Consider the following 24,132-nt stretch of genomic DNA (forward strand, 5'->3'; position numbering starts at 1 on the left):
TTAAAACAAGTAAAATGTAAAAACAAGTAAGTCAGATTAAGAAATTATTTCGTACCAAGACGATGTCAATTGTAAAATAAAATAATAAGAAAAAAAATCAAATTACCACTCAGTTAAGCTAACTAAGGAGAATATATATTTAATTTAGTAATTTTTCATTTTGTCAAATAAAATATTTGAAGAACATCACTTTTTTATTCTTTTAATTCCTGGAAAATATCACTCTTCTTGATTCAAATTTACGAGATTATCAATGCGTTAACCAAAATTAAGTTTAAATTGACTAGAAATGTTAAAAATAAGAGGAATTTAGATTTCAGTATAAAAACTGCGGTGTACATATATATTTACATATGGGCCGTCTTAAAACGTTAATAGACCCGCCAACTCTTTCCCAAGTTCACAGCCTTTCTCTCGTTCCAGTAACTCGCCCTAGGGCATAGTTGAGCTTGCGAATTTCCGTTGCAGAGATGCCTCGTCGCAGGGATGACGACGACGACGACATTGACGCCGACGAGGAAGAGTACGAGGACGATATGGAACAGCCCCTCGACGACGACGACGACGAAGAGGAAGATCGGTCGAGTAGGAAGCGGAGGAGATCAGATTTCATAGACGATGTTGCGGAGGAGGATGAGGATGAGGAGGAAGAAGAGGATGACGAGGATGAGGTTTATGGTGGCGGTGGTCGGAGGGGGCGTGGTGCTAAGAGGCCCAACGATGGTGCTAAGTTTTTGGACATTGAGGCTGAGGTCGATAGCGACGACGATGAAGAGGAGGACGACGCAGAGGACGGTATTTTTCACATAATTTGCTCTATTTTCTTATAGGTCCAATTAGTTCAAATTTGATGGAAATTGGATTAGCGTACAAATTGGAGTGCGTTTAGGGTTTTTCTCTTGTCCATTTCATTATTATGTGTTCAGTTTAGTGGTTATAAATGGTTGATGATATAAGCTTTTACTGAATGGGACATTTCCTCATTAGCACATTCGGGCAATCCAATTGAACGTAGAATTTGGATGGTTATTTAGGAGTTCGATTGCGAGTTTCAGAGATTGAGAAGTATTTCGGTACTACGTAATTTGTGCCTCGAGGTTTGGTTATTTGAATGGGAATTTGATGTGTAACTAATTTTTTTTTCAGTAATTTGGTGAAGTGGCTGTAAGTCACTTTATAAAATTTACTCTTAACGAGAAACAAACTCTTAATTGACACATGAAAAATAAAAATTTATATCATTAAATTATTACTCCCTTTAGGCCGCATAAAAAGAGAATCTACCTAGCACAAAAATTGTAGCTTACAAGACGAGAATACAAACTTGAACCCTCATAGGAGTTTACAAAAAGACACCCTTACGTTAATTAAGTTCACGAGGACAATAATTGTGATATGTTCTAGATGAGGCAAACCAATAAGAGGCTCGAAATTTAGCTACATCCATCCTTTCTCCCCACAAAATAAACTTTCCTTCAAATGATTGCTTTAATGGCATTAATCCACGTAAGCTTAGCATTACTTTTGAGCTCCACACTGCAAAGTAATTGTAATATGTTGTCCTTGAAGCATTTATCAAACGCTCACGAACTATCAAAATTTATAAGGAGATGTTCCCATTATTTTTTATCTATGAGCCATAAAAAAGGGTGTGAACCATGTGGTTCATCCTTATCTGCCTTCATACAAAGAACACAAGAAGTTGGGCATAGGGTTGCTTACTTATTTTTGCCGTGTTAATGCCATTCAACTGTAGAATCCACGACAAAGCATTCCCATTTTTTAGACCTTTCAATATCCAGCAAACATTCCTTTAAGTCTTGATATTATAAGTGAATTCTTGAGTACTTCAACCAAAGATTTATTGAAACCATAGCTGACCGACCCAACTTTCACTCCTATCAAGAGTTATCCAATCAATTATTTCAATTGGATCTGGAGCTTTGATCTTCTCTAATTTTTCTCTGTTGTAAAATTTATTCTCACAACCGCTCTGTGAGAATGGCTTTCTTCTTCCAAGTATTACAGACTGAAATGTTTTTGAATTGGAGTGCTGAAAGTTGGCTATCCACTTAAGTATCATTCCGAAAAGGTCTCCTTCCAGTACCAATGCTAATGACCTAAGTTTTTATATATGGAAACAACTTATGAAATGTTCCACCAAGAATTCCTTGCATTGCCACATTTTCTCCCTTTTTGTAGTACTACCATTCTCATCCTTCCCATAAATGATATTCACCACCTTATGCCAGAACTCATGAGGTTCTTTTGTGAATATTCGACATCATTTAGCTAAATGAGCTTCAATTTTCTTCCTCAAGCCTCCACATTCCACGGGCTTGGAAACAGTATCTCATCTTACTAACTGTTTTAATTTCCCTCCTCCACGACCTTCCCAAAACCCACGATGTCTTCCGCTCGTTCTCAAGAACTATTATCCTTGCCAGGAGAAATAAGGACATAGAATACAAAGGCAAATCTGAGAAAACTAAATTTCAAAGAGTTAACTCCCCTTTATTTTGAAAGATAAAAGATCTTCCATCTTCTCAAAGTTTTGAACATCTTCTCTCCTATTTGGGTTTCATAATTATAACTTTCTTGGATGTCCCCTTACGATATCCCCAAACCAGACATGGGAAGTGCCATCTTCACGTGTAATCTTCAAGGGTTAGTGCTGGGAGCTTTCCATCAAACTGCTGGTTTTCTTTTTACCTAGGGTGACTAGGAGTAGGTTTTCTGTGGGAGCACTACAATTTGGGGGTTTAAGAATACAGGATACTTTGGTTCAGTAATCTTAATGCTTGGGACCATTGATAGTAACCTATGAAGTTACTACCAATTTTCATGTGAATGTACATTATAAATAATACAATTTATAGAACCATAAACTGTAGTTGGAACCCCTTCTCTTTTTTTTTGGGGGGGGGGGGGGGGCTAGGGGGGTTAGAAGCAGAAGTTATATTATCGAGAGAAATATATACAACAAAATAAATAGGAAGAAAGGATTCTTCTGCATGGCGCCTTCATAAGAACATTCTCAAATTGATATTAATCAACTCGTGGTTTGTTAATTACTTGCCTCCAAAAAGTTATTTGTAAACTTTGTATTAGATTTCATTTGTCATTGTAACAATTTGATTTTTTTTAAAACCGTTTTTCAATAGCACAAAGTAATGGAAAATGTTTGCAGCTAGTTGTTGCCCTTACATGGCCTTGTGTAGATTTGAAACTTATTTACTTGTGAATTTGTTGTTTTTACTTTTTTCCCAACCTTTTCCTTGTCCTTCATAAAAATCTTTTCCTACTTTACTCTCCACTAGTAATCTTGACATGATAAATGATAGACTGGAGGACAGGAGGTTGTTTTAGTGCTGTAGTGCACTCCTTTGTGGCTTTGTCAATGGTTCTTTGGGTGATCTTATGTGTCTCATTCACTCTTGAATTAATTATTCGTCTCACTAGTTTATATGCAAATTCCCTTTATGTATGGGTCTACCTAATCTATAGTTTTTTTAATCATGCAGACTTCATAGTTGATAGTGCAGCTGATATACCTGATGAAGATGAAAGTAGAAGGATGCATCGCCGCCCATTGTTACCACGAGAGGATGAACAGGAGGATGTTGAAGCACTTGAAAGAAGAATTCAAGCTAGATATGCAAGGTCAAATCACATGGAATATGACGAGGAGACAACAGAAGTTGAGCAGCAAGCTCTCTTACCTTCTGTAAGGGATCCAAAATTGTGGATGGTTAAATGTGCGGTATGATCATACTCTACAAGAATTTCATATTTTTTTTCTTAGTTTTGATTTATCCTTTTGAAGTACTTGTCTTAGAGAATGGTCAGATTAATGTCTATGCAATTTGTTGTTCATTAGATTGGTCGTGAACGAGAGGCTGCTGTTTGTCTAATGCAAAAATGCCTTGATAGAGGGCCAGAAATGCAAATAAGATCTGCAATTGCTCTTGATCATTTGAAGAACTATATATATATTGAAGCTGACAAAGAAGCCCATGTTAGGGAGGTATTATTATGCTCTTGTATGATGTTCTTTTGAATAACGATTGTATCCAACTATGTAGGTAGTTGATCAACTCTTTAAATCTGTTTTGGTTATTGGTACATCCTTTTTCTTAGACTTACAATAACGATTGAATTCAATTCTGTACCTAGTCAATTAACTCTTTTAATTTGTTTTTGCTATTGTGTTAGGCTTGTAAAGGTCTACGCAACATCTATTCACAAAAAGTAATGCTTGTTCCAATTAAAGAAATGACTGATGTTCTCTCTGTTGAAAGCAAAGCAATTGATCTTTCCAGAGATACTTGGGTCAGGATGAAGATTGGGACATATAAGGGGGATCTTGCCAAGGTATTTGTGATAGTTCGAAAGTCTCTCTCTCTCTCTCTCTCTCTCTGATGTATTAAACTATTTTTTCTTTCTTCAGGTGGTGGATGTTGATAATGTGCGGCAGAGGGTTACCGTGAAACTGATTCCACGGATAGACCTACAGGCTCTTGCAAATAAATTGGTAATGTTTTGAAGGACATATATATCTTTTTTAATTATCTTTGGTATTTCATCATTGTGGTATTGAACTTATGATTATCAGATGTTTTAATTTCTTAACTGGAAACTTTTTTAAGCTTTTGTTTTCACATTTTCATCTGTCTGAGTAATCCTTATTAATATGTAAATTTGTAAATATGTTTTGTAGGTAGCACTTTCTTCACGTTTTCATGTTTTTTCCCCCTGCAAATGTCTGTTTATATATTAATGTATATGTGTGTAATATTAATTCATGATTCTTGGATCATTGGCATCTTTCTATGATTTAGAATGAATGCTGTTTCTAATACTGTATTCTTCTCTTTCAGGAAGGTAGAGAAGTTGGTAAGAAGAAGGCCTTTGTTCCTCCACCACGTTTTATGAATATTGATGAAGCTAGGTAGTCCAAATTGTTTCTCTGAATGCAACATGGCCTCCATATATTTGATGTAAATTGTTCTTTAAAGTCCATAGTAACTTACTCTGCTTCATATTCAGAGAGTTGCATATCCGTGTAGAGCGTAGACGCGATCCCATTACTGGAGAATACTTTGAAAATATAGGTGGCATGTTTTTCAAAGATGGTTTCTTGTATAAAACAGTGTCCATGAAGTCAATAAGTGCCCAAAACATAAAGCCGACTTTTGATGAACTTGAAAAATTTCGGAAGCCTGGAGAGAATGGGGATGGGGATATTGCTAGTTTGTCTACCTTGTTTGCAAACCGAAAGAAAGGGCACTTTATGAAGGGTGATGCTGTCATTGTTGTTAAGGGGGATCTCAAGAATTTGAAAGGATGGGTTGAGAAAGTAGAGGAAGAGAATGTCCACATCAGACCAGAAATGAAGGGCCTTCCCGTAAGAATTACTTGACTCAATGCTTCTTTCTTGTTTGACCGGCTGTACTTTTTTTATCATTTAATTCAAAGGGTTAAGCTTATATCTCGTGTGATTTCTTTTTTTAAACAGAAAACTCTTGCTGTGAATGAAAGAGAACTTTGCAAGTACTTTGAACCAGGGAATCACGTAAAGGTTGTATCGGGCTCTCAGGAGGGGGCTACTGGTATGGTCGTAAAGGTGGAGCAGCATGTGCTTATTATACTATCTGATACAACCAAGGAACATGTGAGTTGGGCTTTCTTAGAAGTATTACAGAATCATAGCTCTTGCTCATTGTTGAATGTTATTTTACTGATGGTGTGCTGAAATGTCCTAAATCTCTATCATATTCAGATCCGGGTATTTGCTGATGATGTTGTTGAGAGCTCTGAGGTAACAACTGGTGTGACGAGAATTGGGGATTATGAACTCCATGATCTTGTGTTATTAGAGTAAGTAGTTGTTGACATCGTTCTTTTTTTCTTAAATTTTAAATAAGAGTTGGATTTATGGATTGTCAATAACTTTTGCAGTAATATGAGCTTTGGGGTAATTATACGTGTAGAAAGTGAGGCTTTTCAGGTGAGTATGCTTTGGATCATGCATGCCCTTTTTGGAATTTTATAGTCAGTAAGCTTATGAGTATGGTTCTGCTCTAGGTTCTTAAGGGTATTCCTGACAGACCTGAGGTTGATATTGTAAAGTTGAGGGAAATAAAGAGTAAGATTGACAAGAAAATCAGTGTTCAAGATCGTTTCAATAACACAGTTTCCTCCAAAGATGTAGTGAGGATTCTTGAAGGTCCTTGTAAGGTTAGGTCTCTGTTTCAGTTATCTATTTCCTTCTAGATGTACGTGTCCTAATGAAGACTGTAGCTTTGTTCCAACTGCAGGGAAAACAAGGTCCAGTGGAGCACATATACAGAGGAGTCCTGTTCATTTATGATCGCCATCACTTGGAACATGCAGGCTTTATATGTGCTAAATCACAGTCTTGTGTTGTGGTGGGGGGATCCCGAACTAATGGAAATAGAAACGTAAGCTCTTGTTTTTATCAAATACATGATCGTTACTAGCTCTTTTTTTTTTTACAACTGGGAGTTGGAGCTTCGCTCCTCCATACCCAGGGGCACCCGTGCCTGCCCAAGGCCCGCGTTACTAGCTCATTATTTTGTCAACACTTATATCTTAATAGATTATTTTGCTGCTTTTTACATGTTGCAGGGTAATTCCTACTCTAGGTTTGCTGGCCTTGGGGCTCCACCTCGTCTTCCTCAGTCACCTAAGAGATTTCCCAGAGGAGGTCCCCCCAATGATTGTATGTTGTGGATCTCTCATTCTTGTTTGTTATCTATGTATTATGATTGTTTTGTGATTTTCATCTGATAAATGATTATTCTCTGATTTTTCATTGAGTTTTTTTATTTGTGGTTCAGCTGGGGGAAGACATAGAGGTGGAAGAGGGCATCACGATGGATTGGTTGGTTCAACCGTGAAAGTACGGCAGGGTCCTTATAAAGGTTACCGTGGGCGTGTGGTTGAATTAAAAGGCCAAATGGTTAGAGTGGAGCTTGAGTCTCAAATGAAAGTTGTTACAGGCATGTTTTAAAAGATTTTGGAAAATACTCCGAGTCTATGTGTGATATACATGGCCGTTGTTGTATAGTTTTTTACTGAAGGATATCTGGAGATGGCTGTCTCAAATGAAATTTAAATGTTGCATTAACTCTATAATTCTTGTTTTATTTGCAGTCGACCGCAATTTTATCTCAGATAATGTAGCTGTTTCAACCCCCTATCGGTAAATATAATTTTATGATAAATCTGATTTTGTTTGTTTCTTGTGATTTCAAGGTTCTAATGTCTGTTTTGCAACAGAGATGCATCTAGATATGGTATGGGAAGTGAAACTCCCATGCATCCTTCTCGAACTCCCCTACATCCATACATGACCCCAATGAGAGATAGTGGAGGTTAGTTCTCTTTCCATGTGGCCTTCTTGTTTTTATTCTTGTCATGCTTTTTAAGATTCGTTTATTTTTTACTTTCTGTTTTATAGCAACACCATTTCTTGATGGCATGAGAACACCTATGCGAGATCGAGCATGGAATCCATATGCACCTATGAGCCCATCAAGGTAAATTTCATATTGACTAGTGAACTTGACAAATTAACTAACTTAACATGGATAACAATGTAATATACACATGCTGTACAGCCGCAATAAATTGACTGTTCCTATAAATATATTTACGGATAAGCTTGAAAATTTTGATAGTATAGCTGATGCAGATTCATAACTTGTGATTCTTTTTCTGGTCAGTCTTGCATTGGAAACTATTTCTTGGATGTAATCCATAATTCTCCTCTTGGCTATCTTCTTTGAAAAAACACTTTATGACTGTTACTGTCGTATTTTGCATTTATGTGTATTTTGATAGTAATTTTAGGGGATGTAGCTCTCTTCAGTGCGAGAGACTTGAAAAAATCCCTTAGGCCAAAAGTACGCAGAAGGCAACACCGAATTGATGTAAAGCACGACTATTTTAAAATGAAAATAAAACATTGGGTACATTATAAATGAGATTGTTTCTTCTCAAAAAGAAAAAAAGAAACTCAGTGAAGTCGTAGGATTAAGATGTAATGAATATTACTACAGTTCAACATTTTCCCTCTGTAATTCTCATCAGTCATCAGTGAATTTTGGGTTAGGGAAGCTAGACTAAAGAGAAAGACAAGATATGGTATATCATGTTTTAGAAGACAGGCAATCATATTGGTAGTACATATTCACCACCATTTGCCTTCTGACAGTGACAAGTTAATAATATGGTGTGGGTGGTGGTGGTGCGTTAGTGAAGTCCTGTACCTGGACCACCCTAGAGGCAATTGTGATGGTGCTTGTGTTGCACATTGCTCTGCTCTAGGCATTCATCTGATGTGGAAAACACCTTTGGCTGTGGGATGAATCTGTCTCATATATCAATAAATACAGCTTCTTGCTTTGTTATACCGTATTTTCTGTTTGCTTTAGGCACCAGCTTATCCTTTTAAGTTCTCTTTTGAAGTTTTTTGTTCTTTTGAATTTGATGATTGATGCCGAGAATTCTGATTTTGCTACGACAGGGATAATAGTTGGGAGGAAGGGAACCCTGCAACTTGGGGAGCGAGTCCACAACCACAATACCAGGTTAGATCTTTAATGATTTACGAAATGCCAATAACTATTCAGGTTTATTAACCAGTAGAGTCTGTAATATGTGTTCTCTTCAGCCAGGAAGCCCTCCTTCACGAACTTATGAAGCTCCAACTCCCGGTTCTGGTTGGGCCAACACTCCTGGTGGCAGTTACAGTGATGCTGGAACCCCCCGGGACAGTGGTTCAGCCTATGGTTGGTGTATTTGTATTTTATTCTAAATTTTCCTTACAATTGACGTATTTTATCTTAAAAATACTTCTCTTCGTGTTCAGCAAATGCTCCGAGCCCATACTTGCCTTCAACTCCCGGTGGACAGCCCATGACACCAAATTCAGCATCCTATCTTCCTGGCACCCCTGGTGGGCAGCCAATGACACCGGGCACAGGTGGTTTGGACATGATGTCTCCTGTTATAGGTTTGTTTTACTCTTTTCAGCTTGGCCTGTGTTTCTTATATACCAGCATGATTGAATTTTCCTCAGCTTTATTTTAAATAATACCTTCACAAAAACGTTCATAGAGCTAGCAGTAGTTTGTCATTTATATTTGCCCTTAATTTTTATCTCTGTATTATCTAGAAGAAAGTGTATTTATAAATGATCAATGAATAACATCTGAATTTGATTGTATCTCGCCATAGTGTGTGTAGACCATATAGTGTGCCACCATAAATTAATGCAAGCAAAATTTTAGGGGAGCCTAGGTGGGCCTGGATTGATACATTTTCCTTTTCTTTTGATAAAACTGTATTAGGGCGCATCTCTAAACTACCTCAAGGAAAATTTGAATCTTCTAGAGAGATTTGAAATTTTATTTCATAGTTACAGTATGTCAGACTTGAGGAAGTTCAATCTCTTGCAATGGGATCAGGACTGTGGAAACGGGAATTTCTTTCCCATTTTCCTTTGACATCTCCAATAAATGTCTTTCTTTGTCTAATAATGATTAAAAAAAATAAATTAAAATGGCAGGTGGTGATACCGAAGGACCATGGTTCATGCCAGACATATTGGTCAACGTCCGGAGGTCAGGAGATGATTCCATGGCGGTGGGAGTAATCCGTGAGGTGCTTCCGGTATGTTTTTACATAAGCTTTGCTATCTACATTTTTTCTTAAAATTTTATTTTATTACATAATTGTTTCTGAGGGACAGAAGTGGCTGGCTTTCTCTGGGTGAGGGGGTCCAAGTACCAATGTTTATATAATTGCTGTGAAATAACCTAATATGGAATTTTAGGTTACAGTAAGCTTCATTCTCATATGTGAGGGCCAACGATTCTGTATCTGCCGAAGTCCCAAATTTTCGTGTCCATTTTAGTACAGAAGTCTTAGATAGGAAAGAGGGGAAATAAGACATCAACATAAGATAAAAATTGAACTACAATTAAAAAGAAATCGGTTAGGGAACTCCGCAAGGTAATTTTACAAGTTTGATTAAGAACGGAGAGTCCTACTTTCATGCCTCGCTACTAGTGAGAAACTTCCTGGTGTGTTTGAGTAGATTTCACATTGAGAGGTTTGAAGTTTAGTGTCAATGAGACCCTTCACATACAAGCTTGAAGCAGGGTCTGAGAAGAGAACCACCACGATTCATATTATGCATAGCATAGCTAAGCTAGGCATATGCGTAATTCGATTGGCTATGTTACAATAATAATATGGTTGATTTGGGTTTGGATTGCTCAGGATGGCGCATGTAGGGTGGGTCTTGGGTCAAGTGGAAATGGTGAAATGATAACAGCCCCTCCTGGCGACATCGAGGTCATTACTCCTAGGAAGTCAGACAAGATCAAGATAATGGGCGGTGCACTGCGTGGTTCCACCGGAAAGTTGATCGGTGTAGATGGCACCGATGGCATTGTGAAGGTAGACGACACTCTGGATGTTAAGATTTTGGATTTAGTTATTCTTGCAAAGTTAGCCCAGCCATAATTTTATCGGCAATAAATGAGAATCATATTGTATACTACTAGTGTAACCTTTTTTCTACAATTATAAAGGAATTCCTTTTCATGTGTAATACCCTCTCTTTCAGTTCCATTTTTACACCTGCTGCTCCTAACGTAGGTTCATTATTCACACGCTGCAAAAGCTTTTACATTTATGTCGTTACAAAATGGTAGTTGCATCAAGGTCTCTATCTTATATTATTTTAATTTTTGTGGACAATTCTCCCTTATTATATTTAGGTTATATTTTCAAATTTGTACTTGTGTGTTTTGCCTACATGAGCTATGCTCGTTCACTGATACCTATTCCTTCTCTTGAGGTCAGAGGTTCAAACTCTCGTACTTTTAATAGTTTGTACTAAAAAAAATTAGACTTACTCGCCTATCTCATTAGTATTAAAATTGAAAAGTGTTTATGGATTGAATAGACATCTTGACTAGAACTTGTGTGTCAAGTTTTCTTTAAATACACCGAATACATTCTATATTTTAGAATTTCAGTTTCATTTCTACCCGAACGTTACCTTACTATAATGCATTATTAGATGTCCATTTTTCTTTTTTTAGTTTGAGTGAGATATAAAATGTATTGTGATAATATACTCAGTTAAATCTGATTTTGATTCTTGGATTTTATAACTTATTCAGTTTTGATGTTTGAATTTTTAAAATATTTATTTTAGTTATTCAAGTTTTAAAAAGGATAATCATTTTAGTAATGGTTTTCTAGTCTCAATACATCACTTAATATTCTGTCATTAGGTTATCTATGTAGCTTCAATTTTGCCTATACACTCAAAATCATGACATGTAAAATAACAAAAACAACTAAAACGTTACTTTCTTTGTTTTTTTTATATCTATATGAATGTTCGGGCCAACTAGTACGCATCTCGAGTAATTTTATGGGGCAACCGACTGATCCGGTGCTTAGAAACACATAGGAATTAAGTTTTAAGGTATGTGACTATAATGGAGTTTGAACTTATTCTCTTTTAATTTTAAGTTTGATTACTATAGTTTTGAATTTGATTCTTATAACTTAGGTTCGGTTTCAACGTGGGGTGGGATACGAATACACGACATATTTGTCCGCGATACATGCTTTAACTAGTTAGAGCTAAGTTTAGATTGACGTTTTAATTTGACATCTATAATTTGGTCAAAATTTATGAATTCTCCAAAATGACCTAATATAATGTGTTCCATTTACGAGTCCGTTTTATATTTTTAGTTTATTGTTGGTAGGAAGCTATATTAGGATGTAAAACCAAGTAAATGATTTAGAAAAAATGGATGAGTTTCGAGTGAGTAAAAAATATTTAAGAGACAATGTGTGAAGTTTTAGTAAATTATATGGATGAAATTGAAAAATCATAAAGAACCAAATTAATACTGGACACAAACTACGAGGGTCAAATTTAAATGGATAAAAGTATAGGAATGAAATTTTTTAATTTGATTATTAATTTTTTAAGATTCTCGATTTAAGATAAAGGGATTCTAACATTTTTCTTTGAATACAACATGGGGTGGAGTTTGAACTCATGACTGTTTGGTTAGAGATAAATGCCTTAACCATTGAGCTATGTTCGATTTGACACTTATTCCTCTCTTAGGTAAAAAAATATATAAACATAAAATAAAAAATTCAAAAGAACATGAAAACAAAAATAAGTGTGACAACAATCATTCCATGTCAGTTTATAAAAAATAATACTTAGAATATGATAACAGTACAATAATTCACATAAATTTATAAAACATAATGTTCAGAATTCACATCAATTTTTATATTTTACCTCTTCATCGGCTAAAATTAGTTTTTGTATTCGCAAATCTTGAATTTGGCAATACTTCAATGTTTCCCTACGAAGAACAAAAACTTGAGATTTTCATATTCAGTTTGGGGGAAAGAAGATATGAGTTTTTAATCTCCACTCTTTCCTTTTATAAATGATTTGTAAAGGAATAACAGTCATACCTCATCAATGGACGCATTACTTCCATAAATTATGTGTAAAGGAAAGCCATACATCTTCAACGTACTGCTTCTCTAAACCGACACCTTATTCAAATAAATGAAGGGTAAATTTGGTATATCTCAAAAAAGTGAATGCAAAATGGAGAGGTAAAGATTATCCTCGATAGCCTTATTTAAACATAGTATAGATATATAATTGGAGATAAAATGGATGTGGACTAAAAAATGGACTTCATAGTTTAAGTTGCCTCTAATTACCAAACAGTCCAAACTGCCTAAAAATTGGAAATGTCCATTATCCAGTATTGGCACTTGAGACCGATCTTATTTATTACTAAATAAATAGCATTAAATGATATTATACATCTTTTTTTTATACAACATATGGGGTGGAGGTTTAAACTCATGACCTCTTGCTCAAAGATTGGTGTCTTAACCACTTTGAGTTTGACAAAAATAATATATTTAAATGAAATAATAATGTGGTACCAAAATTGTATGGTCCTCAACCTGGCTTGTAAATCCTATTGGGTATTCAGTCTTCGATATAATACATTGAAAAATGAAAATTTTTGTTAAATATATGAAATAAAATGTGTCTTATTTATACATGCTCAAACATCCAGGATTGAGTTTTATAAAAGTAAAAAAAAATGACAAAAACAAAAACATACAAAATCGAGAATAAACAATGAGAAAGACAAGATTTACACACAATTTTGAAAATCTTATCATAATATTAAATTAATAAGAAATTGAAACATCAAGTTGGCCATGGATAAACAAACAAAGAAAAAGTAAAGAAGAAGAAATATTTGAATTCCAAGTTGCAGTTGTAGCAAACCAAGACTAATAAAAACCCTTTTTCTTCGCTTCATATATTATTATTATTAGGTTTTTTTCAAAAAAAAAAAAAAAAACCTTTCTTACCAATCTCACCACTTGAGCATTCCATTCGTAAATTTGGAATTTTATTCATTAAATTACCTTTTAAAAAAATAACGATACTGAAGTTCAGAGTTGAATTAAAATAGGAGGAAAATAACAGTTAAAAAGTAAGATTTAACTAAACCATTGACTAAGTCCAAACCCATATAAATTAGTTTGAAATTAAATTAAATTTACAGGGACCAAATAGGTATTTTAGGCAATTTTATTTTTAAAATTATAGAATGGCCGAAACTATTTATTATGAAATAATGTTTGTTGAAAAAATATGTGCTGTCTGTCTCTAATTCTATTTGCCACTACCCATGGGATCTCTCCACTGTCTTCCTGAAAACCACAGCACCCACCGGATTATACGTCTCAGAATTACCATATTACCCTTTTATTTTTTCCTAAGTTTCGACCGATATTTCCAATTCTCACCATAAGAAAATAAAAACAAAAAATATCTTCAATCTCCATCTTTATAAATTCATTGATCTCTGTAATTTCGAGCGCATCGCAATAAACAGAGAGCACAAATTAACAGAGCGTCATGCAAGCGAATCCCTCAGCCCATCTCTCCACCCATGCGCCGATCCCACTCCGCCGGAATCTCGCTCACTTCCGCTTAAAATCGCCGCCTCCCACCGTCAGATTCCGGCCATCTCTGCCGCCAATCTCCGCAGTGGCGGTGCCGGCTCCGCCTCTGATTAAGGATCGAAGGACTCACTCAATGCCGCCGGAAAAAGTAGACGTGTTCAAGTCTCTGGAGGGGTGGGCCAGCGAGAGTGTGCTCCCGCTGCTGAAGCCGGTGGATCAGTGCTGGCAGCCACACGATTTCTTGCCGGATTCCTCCCTGCCGTACGACGAATTCTCGGAGCAAGTTAGGGCTCTGCGGGATCGGACGGCGGAGTTGCCGGACGAGTACTTTGTGGTTCTGGTCGGCGACATGATCACGGAGGACGCATTGCCGACGTATCAGACGATGATTAACACTCTGGATGGGGTCAGGGACGAGACCGGCGCCAGCCGCAACCCGTGGGCCACCTGGACCCGGACCTGGACCGCCGAGGAGAACCGCCACGGCGACCTTCTCCGAACCTACCTCTACCTCTCCGGTCGGGTCGATATGCAGATGGTTGAGAGAACGGTCCAGTATTTGATCGGCGCCGGCATGGTGAGACCACAGAGCCTTCAAATCCCTAATTTTACTTCATTTCATTTCCAATCTCACCCAATTCAACCTCAGTAATTTTTATTTTGTTATCAAATTTCTGTTTGAATTCCTAAATTAAAGAAAAAAGAAGAAGAAGCTAAATTGATGTTTGTATGACGTGGCATATGGTATGGAACCACGACGACAGGATCCGGGAACGGAGAACAACCCGTACTTGGGATTCGTGTACACGTCGTTTCAGGAGCGCGCCACGTTCATATCGCACGGGAACACGGCTCGGCTGGCAAAGGAGGGAGGGGACCCACTGCTGGCGCGGCTGTGTGGGACCATCGCGTCAGACGAGAAGCGCCACGAGAATGCGTACTGCAGAATAGTCCAGAAGCTTCTGGAAGTGGACCCCACGGGCGCCATGATGGCGATTGCGGACATGATGCACAAGAAGATCACGATGCCGGCGCACCTGATGTACGATGGGCACGACCCCAGGCTATTCGAGCACTTCTCCGCCGTGGCTCAGCGGCTCGGGATCTACACGGCTAACGACTACGCCGACATATTGGAGGTGCTGATCCAACGGTGGGGGTTGGAGACGTTGGAGGGATTGACGGGCGAGGGGCATCGGGCTCAGGACTTCGTCTGCGGCTTGGCGCCCAGAATCAGGAAGCTTCAGGAGCGAGCCGATGAGCGAGCCAAGAAGTTGAAGCCGCATGGGGTCAAGTTCAGCTGGATTTTTAACAAGGAGATCCCAATACTCTCCTAGTTCTACTTCTATTTCTATCCCTTTTTTTTTTGGGTGTAATTTTATAGAAAATTAGGGGGAAAAAAAAGAAGAAATTTTGCTTAGATGCTAGAACTTTTTTCTTGCTAGTTAAGCCACCGTCCGTGGGAATTGTCAGTGTTGGATAATCAAATTTAAATTTATCAAATAACGTCTTTAATTTTTCTTTTGGAAAAAATTTAATTTTTGTGGTGTAGAACAAAAAATCAAAAAATCAAAGAAACAAATAAACATTCTTTTTAACAGCTTTTGCAGAAGGGTTCGCGTAGAGCTGGAATCTTTCTATAAAGACGGAAGTTGAAGAGTGAGGTGTTAAAGAAGACGATTGTTTTTTCCTGCCACGTGGACTAAATGTAAATCCTTGTGAAAGGAAGGGGGGGTGGGTGGCCTGCACCAAATCTTTTTCCGCTTTCTGTAATAAGTAAGAAATATGTTTTTTTTTTCCAAAATACGAATAATTTAAAACTTATGACTTTTACTAAAAAAATATTATATTTTAGAACTCAAGTAATTAATTTTTAATATAACTACATAAATGCGAACGTTTCATTCTCATATCAAAGGGTAATAAAATTATCACCTATTAACACACTATTTTTAAAGTACTTTTATGTAATTTTATTATATAAGATATATACAAATTTAATCTGTATGTATACAAATTTGAGAGAGTGGGTGCTCTACTATTTTTTGGTAGTGAGATGGTTGTCAATTTTAGTTTTAGTATAAATATTTATGGGAAAAAAAAATAGATTTCCTTGTAAACCTTATTTGATCATAAAAAAAAAACTTTGGAGAAGCTTTTCTCTATCGAGAGCAACAAATTAAATGCCACCCTCTATATTCAAAAAAGTATTCCATTTCCTCTGTAAATTTGCTTAAAGAGCTAAAGTGCCAATAATCTACTATAAGATAGAGATTTAGACTTAAATTTTTCATATATACTTATGAAAATAATTGTTAATTATAATTATAATAATTCTCATTATTTTAAATGTTTTCAATATTGGGTTTTAGTTGTAGGAGTTGTACCTACAAAATATTGATTTTAGGAAAAACATAATTGTATTCATGTTTTTAGTATTTTCGAAATATGTGTTTGGTAATAGATTTAAAAATTGAATCTCAATTTAAAAAAAAGTTCAAAGTGTGTTTAATAATATATTTGTAAATTATTGGGAGTTACTAACTAAATATTTAGTTCAATATAAAATTTTATTAATTAATTTATTAATGTATGTATTATAAATTTTGTATAGTGATTATTGTATAATCTTATATAATTTATAATATAATGTGTTTTACATCTTTTAATTTTAACAAAAATGACACAATTTTATAAAAAGGAAATTATTCTTTTTTTTACGTGAATTTTAAAGTTTAAAAATTAAAATTGAAAACTCTATCAAAATAAAAAATATTGTCTTCAAAATTTCCACGAGTTTGATCATAGAATATAAAAATAATTTTAAAAAACAAATATGTCAAACAAATATTCACTCTTAAAAAAAATCTAAAATAGGATAACAAATGGCTCTTGATACTCAACTAAAACAAGTTATTAAATATTATATTAATAATTTTTAAAAAATAAATATTAGTAATCTCCCATAAAGGTTGGATAAAAGCATATAACTTCTCCCTTGAAGTGGAATTGATGTTTAAATCCTTGCCACTAAAAAAATATCTCTGAAAATAAAAGTCAAAAGTTTAAATTCTCATACCTACCCACCCATTCCTCATTCCGTTCAAGAAGCAATTAATTTGAACTACAATAAATAAGATATAAGATATGACAATTAATTAAATAATAATAAAAATAAACTAAGTGTGTATATATATATTTCTCTCTTTTTTTATAAAGGAACTCAAACAATAATATTAATTTCAATTCATTAAAATGTTGAAGTCAAGGGAGGAATTTTTCCAATAGGTAGTCACGTGGCTAGCAAGCATTAACTTTAACTTATATAATATTTTAAAATAATATGCTAAACATATCATACCGTCTATAATCTTTTAAGAAAAAAAAAAGTTTTTATAGATAATCTTTCAAAATTCTCAAGTTTACTAATAATATATTAAAAATTTCCATCAATTCTTTTCATAAAAGGTATGTTTATATGTACTTTGAAAAAAAGTATGTTTATAATTTGTTAATAAAAAAGTTTGATGAGTCATTATATATTTATTTTTGACATATTAGTCGACACATTAGTATGAGTACGTCTAGAAGAAATAGATTTTGCTGATGATCCAGTTATATTTTTGTGTCAAGTAATAGTCCAGTGATATATTTATGATTCAATTATGTTAATAAAAAGTAATTTAATGATATGTCAATTCGTTAACATATCTCACCAGAAAAAAAAAAAACCCAGCTATTCATTAATAAATTTTAACCATTTTTTAAAGGATGTGAACGTGAGATTTTCGTGGTAGATTAGGAGTAACATCGAGAATTTCAAAAAATTAAAGATCAATTTGAGAAATACTTAAAAGATTATGAATTGGAGCTGAATTTCAGTAAGCAGAAAGAGAATAGTAGACCCGCCTAAAACATATTTACCTTTGTTTGAGTCAAATTTAAAACAAATTTGTTTAAAATCAATAACATCTTCATCCATTTTACGAGAATTCAATATGACAATTACATTAGGGTATATTGACACAAACCACATTTTTCAGGAAAAGGAAGAGAAAAAAAAAAATCAAATCAGTTTATTATCGGTACGAATAATCACATATATATAGTTGGGGTTTTGTTTATATTTTATTAAACTTGTTTTGTCGAAAGTGATTAAAATTTTGTGGTTTTTAGGAAGGCTTTTGATGAGGATGATGATGAGTGGAAGATGAAAGTGTTGGCTCTTGTATGGTGCTTGGATCGCCTGCTTCGTGCATACGATGCAACCCTTTATCATCAACCTTTTCGCTCCTTCTGATTTCTTCATCAACGTGGACGTCATCTTCAACTGATAGCACCACAGTTTGGTATGATCCATGGGGTCCTGCAACTATGGCCTCTTTGATCTTCCTGTGTTCCTCAATGTGTATGATATCTGTTTCTTCCACACTTTTCTCCTTTCTCTTTTTCACAAAACAGAATAGTGCGGCTGCCATGAATGCAAGCAGGAAAAGCCCACCCAATGACACAAACACTACGATTATTACCGTCGGGTGGTTGTCCGGGGAAGGCGGCGGCGGCAGAGATGGGGGAGATATTGGCTTGTATGGTGGTGGGGGTGCCATTGGCTTGTGGGGTGGTGGAGGCGTAACTGGCTTGCGTGGTGGTGGCGGAGCAACCGGTTTTGGGGGCGGTGGAGGAGTGATTGGCTTGTGTGGAGGCGGAGGAGCAACTGGTTTCTGTGGTGGCGGAGGAGGAGTGATTGGCTTGCGTGGCGGCGGAGGAGCAACTGGTTTCTGAGGTGGCGGAGGCGGCGTAATTGGCTTGTGTGGAGGTGGAGGAGCAACTGGTTTTGGAGGTGGCGGAGGCGGCGTAATTGGCTTGCGTGGCGGTGGAGGAGCAACCGGTTTTGGAGGTGGTGGAGGCGGCGTAATTGGCTTGCGTGGTGGTGGAGGAGCAACCGGTTTTGGAGGTGGCGGAGGCGACGTCGTTGGCTTGCGTGGCGGCGGAGGAGCAACCGGTTTTGGAGGTGGTGGAGGCGGCGTCGTTGGCTTGCGTGGCGGCGGAGGAGCAACTGGTTTTGGAGGTGGTGGAGGCGGTGTAATTGGCTTGCGTGGCGGTGGAGGAGCAATTGGTTTCTGAGGTGGCGGAGGCGGCGTAATTGGCTTGCGTGGTGGCGGAGGAGCAATTGGCTTCGGAGGACATGGTGGCGGAGGACATGGAGGAGCAACTGGTTTCTGAGGTGGTGGAGGCCGAAAAGGATGATAAGGTTGTAGGGGAAAATATGGGGAATAGTAGTCAATATTATTATCGATAGAGGCCATTGAATCTCAGAACTATTTTGTAAGATAAACAAAGAAAGGCAGGCCTGGCTATGGAGAAGTTGGTAAAATGGGAAGTGTTTTTATATAGCTACCTAGAGAGAAATTTTGGAAGTGAAGTTGTGGGGGGGAAAAAAAAGACTTGGCTTCCATGCTAAGCATAATGCTTGTGTGCATTACAAAACTTGGGGTTTGGTTTTTGCTTCCCAAGCTTTGTTTCTCTTCTCACGAAGCATACACACATATATATATACATATATTTGATTTGAATCCAATTAACCTCAATAATACATGGCTGAGTGTGTATATAAAGCTATATATATGCGTTGTAATTTCTCAACATAGTAGAATGAAGGAAATGCAAATATATGAATGGTGTGTGTTTTCCCCATTCTAATAAAGTCTTGCATTCCACTCTTTAAATATGATGTTATTTATATCAAGGCAACATATATAAAAACAAACACAACGAAATTGGGTTTGGACTTTTGGATTTTGTTGTTAATCATGAATAGAAGGGCGAGTTGAATTGGGGAGCCTCCTGCCTCTCACAAATGAAGAGAACAAATGGAGAGCTCTGGAGGGCTGGGCGTAGGGTACCATATGGGATGCCCCTCGGACCGTGGCAAATGTCAGAATATTGCCGTATTCGATTGCCCATCCGCCGACCTGCCCCTTGTGGAACCAAGCTCCGTAGGGTACTGTGACCTTCAATTTAAGGTCATGAGCCAACTCCCGGACTAGCGTCCTAGACCCCAACAGTGGCACCACTGAATCTTCATCCCCACTGCGTATATTCATTCATTCATTCATTTTCAATATTCAAAAGCTGTTTCCAACAGTAATTAATTTGGGTATAATTAATGTACCTGAAGATCCAAACTGGGATGTGGTTTTGGACTATTCTCTTCAGCAAGGGAAGCATGTTGATGTTTGTATCGTCGTAATTGTAATTCAATATGCTGCTCAAAGTTAAACCAAAATGCAAGATTTAGAGTTAAGAGTGTGTTTAGCAATAACTTCACCTCAGAGTAATTGAAAAAGTTTAATTGGTATTGGATAATTCACTCTAGCTAGGTTTTGAATTTTAGAAAGTAAGGTACAATAATGAATTATGAATTGTGACTTTAGTAATTAAATGATGACATGACATTTTGTGTGATAAAAAATTTGATAAAACAAAGTAAATAACTAGACAAGATAGAGTTGGTTTGCAGAATGTTTTCTTATTTTTGCCTAATTGCGTACTGTCAACTTTCTTTTCTCTGTCTCCCACATGATGCCAAAATCAGCCAACATTGATTTAATAAACATATTATGTGATCGAAATTTTTTTGGTTCAAAGTTTAGAAATATAAATTATATAAATAGTCACACACAGCAATCAAAAGTTGATGATTAGATTAAACTAATAATTTAAGCTGAAAAGAGAAAGTGGGCTTACTCACTGCACATGGACCATTCATAGGGCAAATTAGTCCGATTGGCATGAAGAGCCTTTTGAACTTCCGGTAAATTGAAATAGAAATGCCTTTCATAGGTCATACAAACATCAACTCCCATACTTATTTTAGTTGCCTGCAACAGAGAAATTAAACCCAAAAACCAAAAACTGAAAAAGGCCATAAAAAGAAAAAACAAAACAAAGAAAGAAAAAGATGTATTATTTGTACGAACCAGTTTCTTCAATCTGAGCTCTTGCTGGACAATGGAGGGGTAACAGACATCCAAAAGAACATCATAGTTGTTAATGTACTCGCCCACAATGCTGTTGGCTGCGGACATGGCTTCGTCGCACGATTTGCTTACATTGTGAGGGTTTGTCAACACATAATCATCAAAATCACAATCTCTCATGATTGCAAGCCCAACTTCATCCGAAATCATCCCGTGAGACCAAAAGAATTCGTAGGTTGCTGGGGCATCCCTGTCCAGATTAAGTAATGGGTTCCCAATCTGTATGTCCATTAATTAGTTAATAAAATCGATCAGTGATGGATCTAGAAATTAATAGAGACGATAAGGGTTTTTAATTTCTTACTGCAACTCCCTTCATATTGAACTTGAAACCCTTTGACTGAATGTTGTAGTCCAGTATTGCATCAGCTAGTTGAGGGATGTAATGGCCTGCATCAAATAAATATCTTTTTTCTTTTCATTTCATTTCCTAATTTACTTTTTCGCAGCTAAAGTTGAAGAAACAAACAAAGTTAAATTACACGTAAGCATGTCTCTATTTGGTCCTATTCAAAATAGTTTCTTGAATTTTTAAAGTTGTATTTATCTCATTTTTTGTAGTTTAAAATTTCCAATAAACCTATCAACTTTTCAATTTTCGTGTAATGGCTTATTATCATTATTAACTCCGTTAGCGTTAAGTGTTTATCTAGCAAATTGAAGGTAAAATAAAGGTTTAATGGTCTGGGTGGCGTAAAGATAAAATTGAAAGTTTAACTAGAGATCTATAAGAATAATATTTTTAAAATACGAAGACAAAACTTACCACCTTTAAAAGTTTAGGGTTAAAATATTATTTTGGTCTCTATACTTTTAACTTTGGTTCATTTTAGTTTCTGTACTTTGAAAATGTTCATTTTAGTCCTTATACTTTTAATTTTTGTTCATTTTAATCAACGTATTTTGAAAATGTTCATTTTAGTCTTTGTACTTTTAAAAAATGTTCATTTTGGTCCCTAACTCTTCGCAAGATTTAAACACAAATTTTACACCTAACGAAAACTAATTAGTATAAAGTCATGTTTACATTTTAATAAATATATTGATTGTATTGTGGTGTTGAAATTGTAATAGAAAAAATGAGATTTAAAATAAAATGAAAGGACCAAAAATGGTCACATTCTCAAAGTACAAAGATTAAAATGAACCAAATTTGAAAGTACAGGACCAAACTAAATATTTTAAAAGTACAAAGATTAAAAAAACAAGAAAGAAAGAAAACAAAAATATTCCAAATTTACCTGCATAACTTTCCCCTGTAAGGAAAAATGACCTATCTTTGAAAGCTGGAAACTTGTCATACCATTTCAACATAAAGGTAAGCATGTCCCTGGCTGCCAAAGTTGCACAGATCCAATCTCAAAATTCTGATTTCTGACTAATAAAACAAAACTCTTTAAAGTTTATCAACTAAAATAAATTTGAAGTTCAAGAAGGGAAATTACCAGTGGAGGCATCGCCACAAGTGTAGTCAGAAGTTGTATTCGAGTATGACCATCCTACCCCCGCAGGAGACTCCACAAACAGTAGATTCGAGGCTAATAAAGTCAATTCAGCACAACATTATATAAGAATTTTATAATAATAAAGTTGGGAGGTTACACATGAATTTGGTTAGTTTTAATTAAAAAAGAAAAAAGGTACCTTTATTCCAGGACATGGAGTTTCTTCGAAGGCCTCGACCATCACCTTCAGGATAAAATGGACCCAACTCTGTAAAGGCACCCCCGCCAACGGAGGAGCAACCTGGACCTGCATATTTATTAAAAAATAATGGCTTTTGAAGCATTTAATATAATCGATTCTCTCAAGAGATCCAAACAGAGAACCAGAAAGAAACATTTTCTGCTGTACTTGATCCAAACTGTACCATTATTTTTCACAGATCTCTCGAAGTTTCAAGGTTTATTTATCATAAATACATTTGGACTTAGTTTCAATTTAATCTCTAAACTTTTAGAACTTTTAATATGATTTTTTATGATTCAGTCAAAGTTCACACATTGTTATTATTATCATTACCCATATTAAATACGTGGTACGGTTTTAATCTACATGACAATGAATTGACGTTTCTATTTGATTGACTATACTTTAGTAAGTATAAAGTTATGGTTTAAGGCTAAGAATCAATGAAGGATAAAAAGGGTAGGTTTTCGGGTGGGTAAAAGACAATTTAGAAACAATTCGATGAAGTTTAACTAAATTATAAGAATTAAATAAAACTAAGTCAAAATAATAGAGATTAAATGGAAACTTTTAAATTTTCAAAGATGAAATTAAAATTATGTTTCAAACCACAAGGATCAAATTAATTTGACCTAAATAAAAATAATTCTTATGCAGAAATGAGAAACGGACATCACATGATATACTCATAACAGTGAAAAAACAGAAGCAAACCTCCATTGAGCCAGAGAGTGAGGGGCATGAGATGTGGATCTTGCTGAGCTTCAGCAAAGTAGTAAAACAAGCTTCTCCCGGCATCAACGTCGACATCGACATAACCTGCAAACTGTCTGAAACTGACCTTCGGCTGGCCGGGAAGCCTCCCAACCAGATCCTTCTCCGGGAACCCCTCGGCGACTGCCCATAAGCCGACGATGAGAATGAGAAGCCACCCCCACACAGCCCCTGGGCCTCTCCCCGGCTCCATCCCAGCAAGCGGCCTCATCAGTACTAAAAGCCCCCCAAAGGCCACAGCCTTGAGTGGATTATATATTCTCCAAAAGAATTATAGATATTTTTCCTTATGTGCTGGTCTTGAAAAGGAAATACAGATTGGAGTTTTATAAACGATAATGACAATAGTGTGCGCATGCAGTGCAGTCACTGCTTTCCATCACCCACACCAACCCCCTTGCCCTTCTTTTAACTTAGAAGTTTTCATTTCTACCTGATACCCCTCATTTACACATATTGGTTTCCCTCTCTCTATCTCTGTGAGAGCCTTCCATTAATCTGCAAAATTACAAATTTGTAAAGACAATGAAATAGGTCA

General features: G+C 36.1%; 4 protein-coding genes across 6 annotated transcripts; 2 read left to right on the plus strand and 2 right to left on the minus strand.

Annotated features, from left to right (window-relative positions):
• The first annotated feature begins 352 nt into the window (after positions 1-352).
• GTA2 (global transcription factor group A2) lies at positions 353-10,648 on the plus strand. Of its 2 annotated transcripts, XM_022285734.2 has the most exons (22): positions 354-795; positions 3,525-3,763; positions 3,881-4,027; positions 4,216-4,374; positions 4,451-4,534; positions 4,881-4,951; positions 5,050-5,407; positions 5,519-5,674; positions 5,783-5,880; positions 5,962-6,010; positions 6,088-6,240; positions 6,321-6,464; positions 6,652-6,745; positions 6,864-7,025; positions 7,180-7,228; positions 7,306-7,400; positions 7,487-7,565; positions 8,555-8,618; positions 8,702-8,819; positions 8,900-9,043; positions 9,599-9,702; positions 10,315-10,648. In XM_022285734.2, exons 1-22 carry the CDS (start codon positions 471-473, stop codon positions 10,558-10,560), a joined length of 3,138 nt encoding a protein of 1,045 aa, XP_022141426.1. In that variant the 5' UTR covers positions 354-470; the 3' UTR covers positions 10,561-10,648. The 2 variants fall into 2 exon arrangements, 1 of the variants encoding a protein (XP_022141426.1); XR_015790319.1 differs by lacking the exon at positions 10,315-10,648 and having other exon boundaries at positions 353-795; positions 8,706-8,819.
• Positions 10,649-13,961: 3,313 nt separating this feature from the next.
• Positions 13,962-15,610, plus strand: FTM1 (Plant stearoyl-acyl-carrier-protein desaturase family protein). The gene is made up of 2 exons (XM_088123474.1): positions 13,962-14,668; positions 14,856-15,610. Exons 1-2 carry the CDS (start codon positions 14,045-14,047, stop codon positions 15,426-15,428), a joined length of 1,197 nt encoding a protein of 398 aa, XP_087979600.1. The 5' UTR covers positions 13,962-14,044; the 3' UTR covers positions 15,429-15,610.
• A 2,535-nt stretch (positions 15,611-18,145) lies between these two features.
• On the minus strand, positions 18,146-19,497 carry LOC111011936 (uncharacterized). The gene has a single exon (XM_022285936.2). The coding sequence runs from the start codon at positions 19,395-19,397 to the stop codon at positions 18,264-18,266; it is 1,134 nt and encodes a 377-aa protein (XP_022141628.1). The 5' UTR covers positions 19,398-19,497; the 3' UTR covers positions 18,146-18,263.
• Positions 19,498-19,669: 172 nt separating this feature from the next.
• On the minus strand, positions 19,670-23,986 carry LOC111011999 (serine carboxypeptidase-like 42). 2 transcript variants are annotated; one of them, XM_022286009.2, is made up of 9 exons: positions 23,535-23,986; positions 22,776-22,883; positions 22,577-22,669; positions 22,373-22,465; positions 21,436-21,521; positions 21,072-21,350; positions 20,839-20,972; positions 20,264-20,356; positions 19,670-20,181 (listed from the first exon to the last, which is right to left on the minus strand). In XM_022286009.2, the coding sequence occupies exons 1-9, from the start codon at positions 23,803-23,805 to the stop codon at positions 19,896-19,898; spliced, it is 1,443 nt and encodes a 480-aa protein (XP_022141701.1). In that variant the 5' UTR covers positions 23,806-23,986; the 3' UTR covers positions 19,670-19,895. The 2 variants fall into 2 exon arrangements, with proteins under 2 accessions (XP_022141701.1, XP_087978901.1); XM_088122775.1 differs by having other exon boundaries at positions 20,839-21,350.
• Between the last annotated feature and the right edge of the window lie 146 nt (positions 23,987-24,132).

This window comes from Momordica charantia (assembly GCF_013281855.1).
Source record: "Momordica charantia cultivar OHB3-1 chromosome 4 unlocalized genomic scaffold, Mcharantia_2.0 BLBB01000004.1, whole genome shotgun sequence".
Lineage (NCBI taxonomy): Eukaryota > Viridiplantae > Streptophyta > Magnoliopsida > Cucurbitales > Cucurbitaceae > Momordica > Momordica charantia.

What these genes read in the sequence shown, in the direction of transcription:
- GTA2 (XM_022285734.2), top strand. Translation starts at nt 471, where the DNA reads ATGCCTCGTCGCAGGGATGACGACGACGACGACATTGACGCCGACGAG. An exon ending in GTCCACAACCACAATACCAG is followed by an intron (nt 8,619 to 8,701) that starts GTTAGATCTTTA and finishes TGTTCTCTTCAG; the next exon opens with CCAGGAAGCCCTCCTTCACG. An exon ending in CATGATGTCTCCTGTTATAG is followed by an intron (nt 9,044 to 9,598) that starts GTTTGTTTTACT and finishes TTAAAATGGCAG; the next exon opens with GTGGTGATACCGAAGGACCA.
- FTM1 (XM_088123474.1), top strand. Translation starts at nt 14,045, where the DNA reads ATGCAAGCGAATCCCTCAGCCCATCTCTCCACCCATGCGCCGATCCCA. An exon ending in ATTTGATCGGCGCCGGCATG is followed by an intron (nt 14,669 to 14,855) that starts GTGAGACCACAG and finishes CCACGACGACAG; the next exon opens with GATCCGGGAACGGAGAACAA.
- LOC111011936 (XM_022285936.2), bottom strand. Translation starts at nt 19,397, where the DNA reads ATGGCCTCTATCGATAATAATATTGACTACTATTCCCCATATTTTCCC.
- LOC111011999 (XM_088122775.1), bottom strand. Translation starts at nt 23,805, where the DNA reads ATGAGGCCGCTTGCTGGGATGGAGCCGGGGAGAGGCCCAGGGGCTGTG. An exon ending in TACAGGGGAAAGTTATGCAG is followed by an intron (nt 21,522 to 22,372) that starts GTAAATTTGGAA and finishes TATTTGATGCAG; the next exon opens with GCCATTACATCCCTCAACTA. An exon ending in ATCCCAGTTTGGATCTTCAG is followed by an intron (nt 20,182 to 20,263) that starts GTACATTAATTA and finishes GAATATACGCAG; the next exon opens with TGGGGATGAAGATTCAGTGG.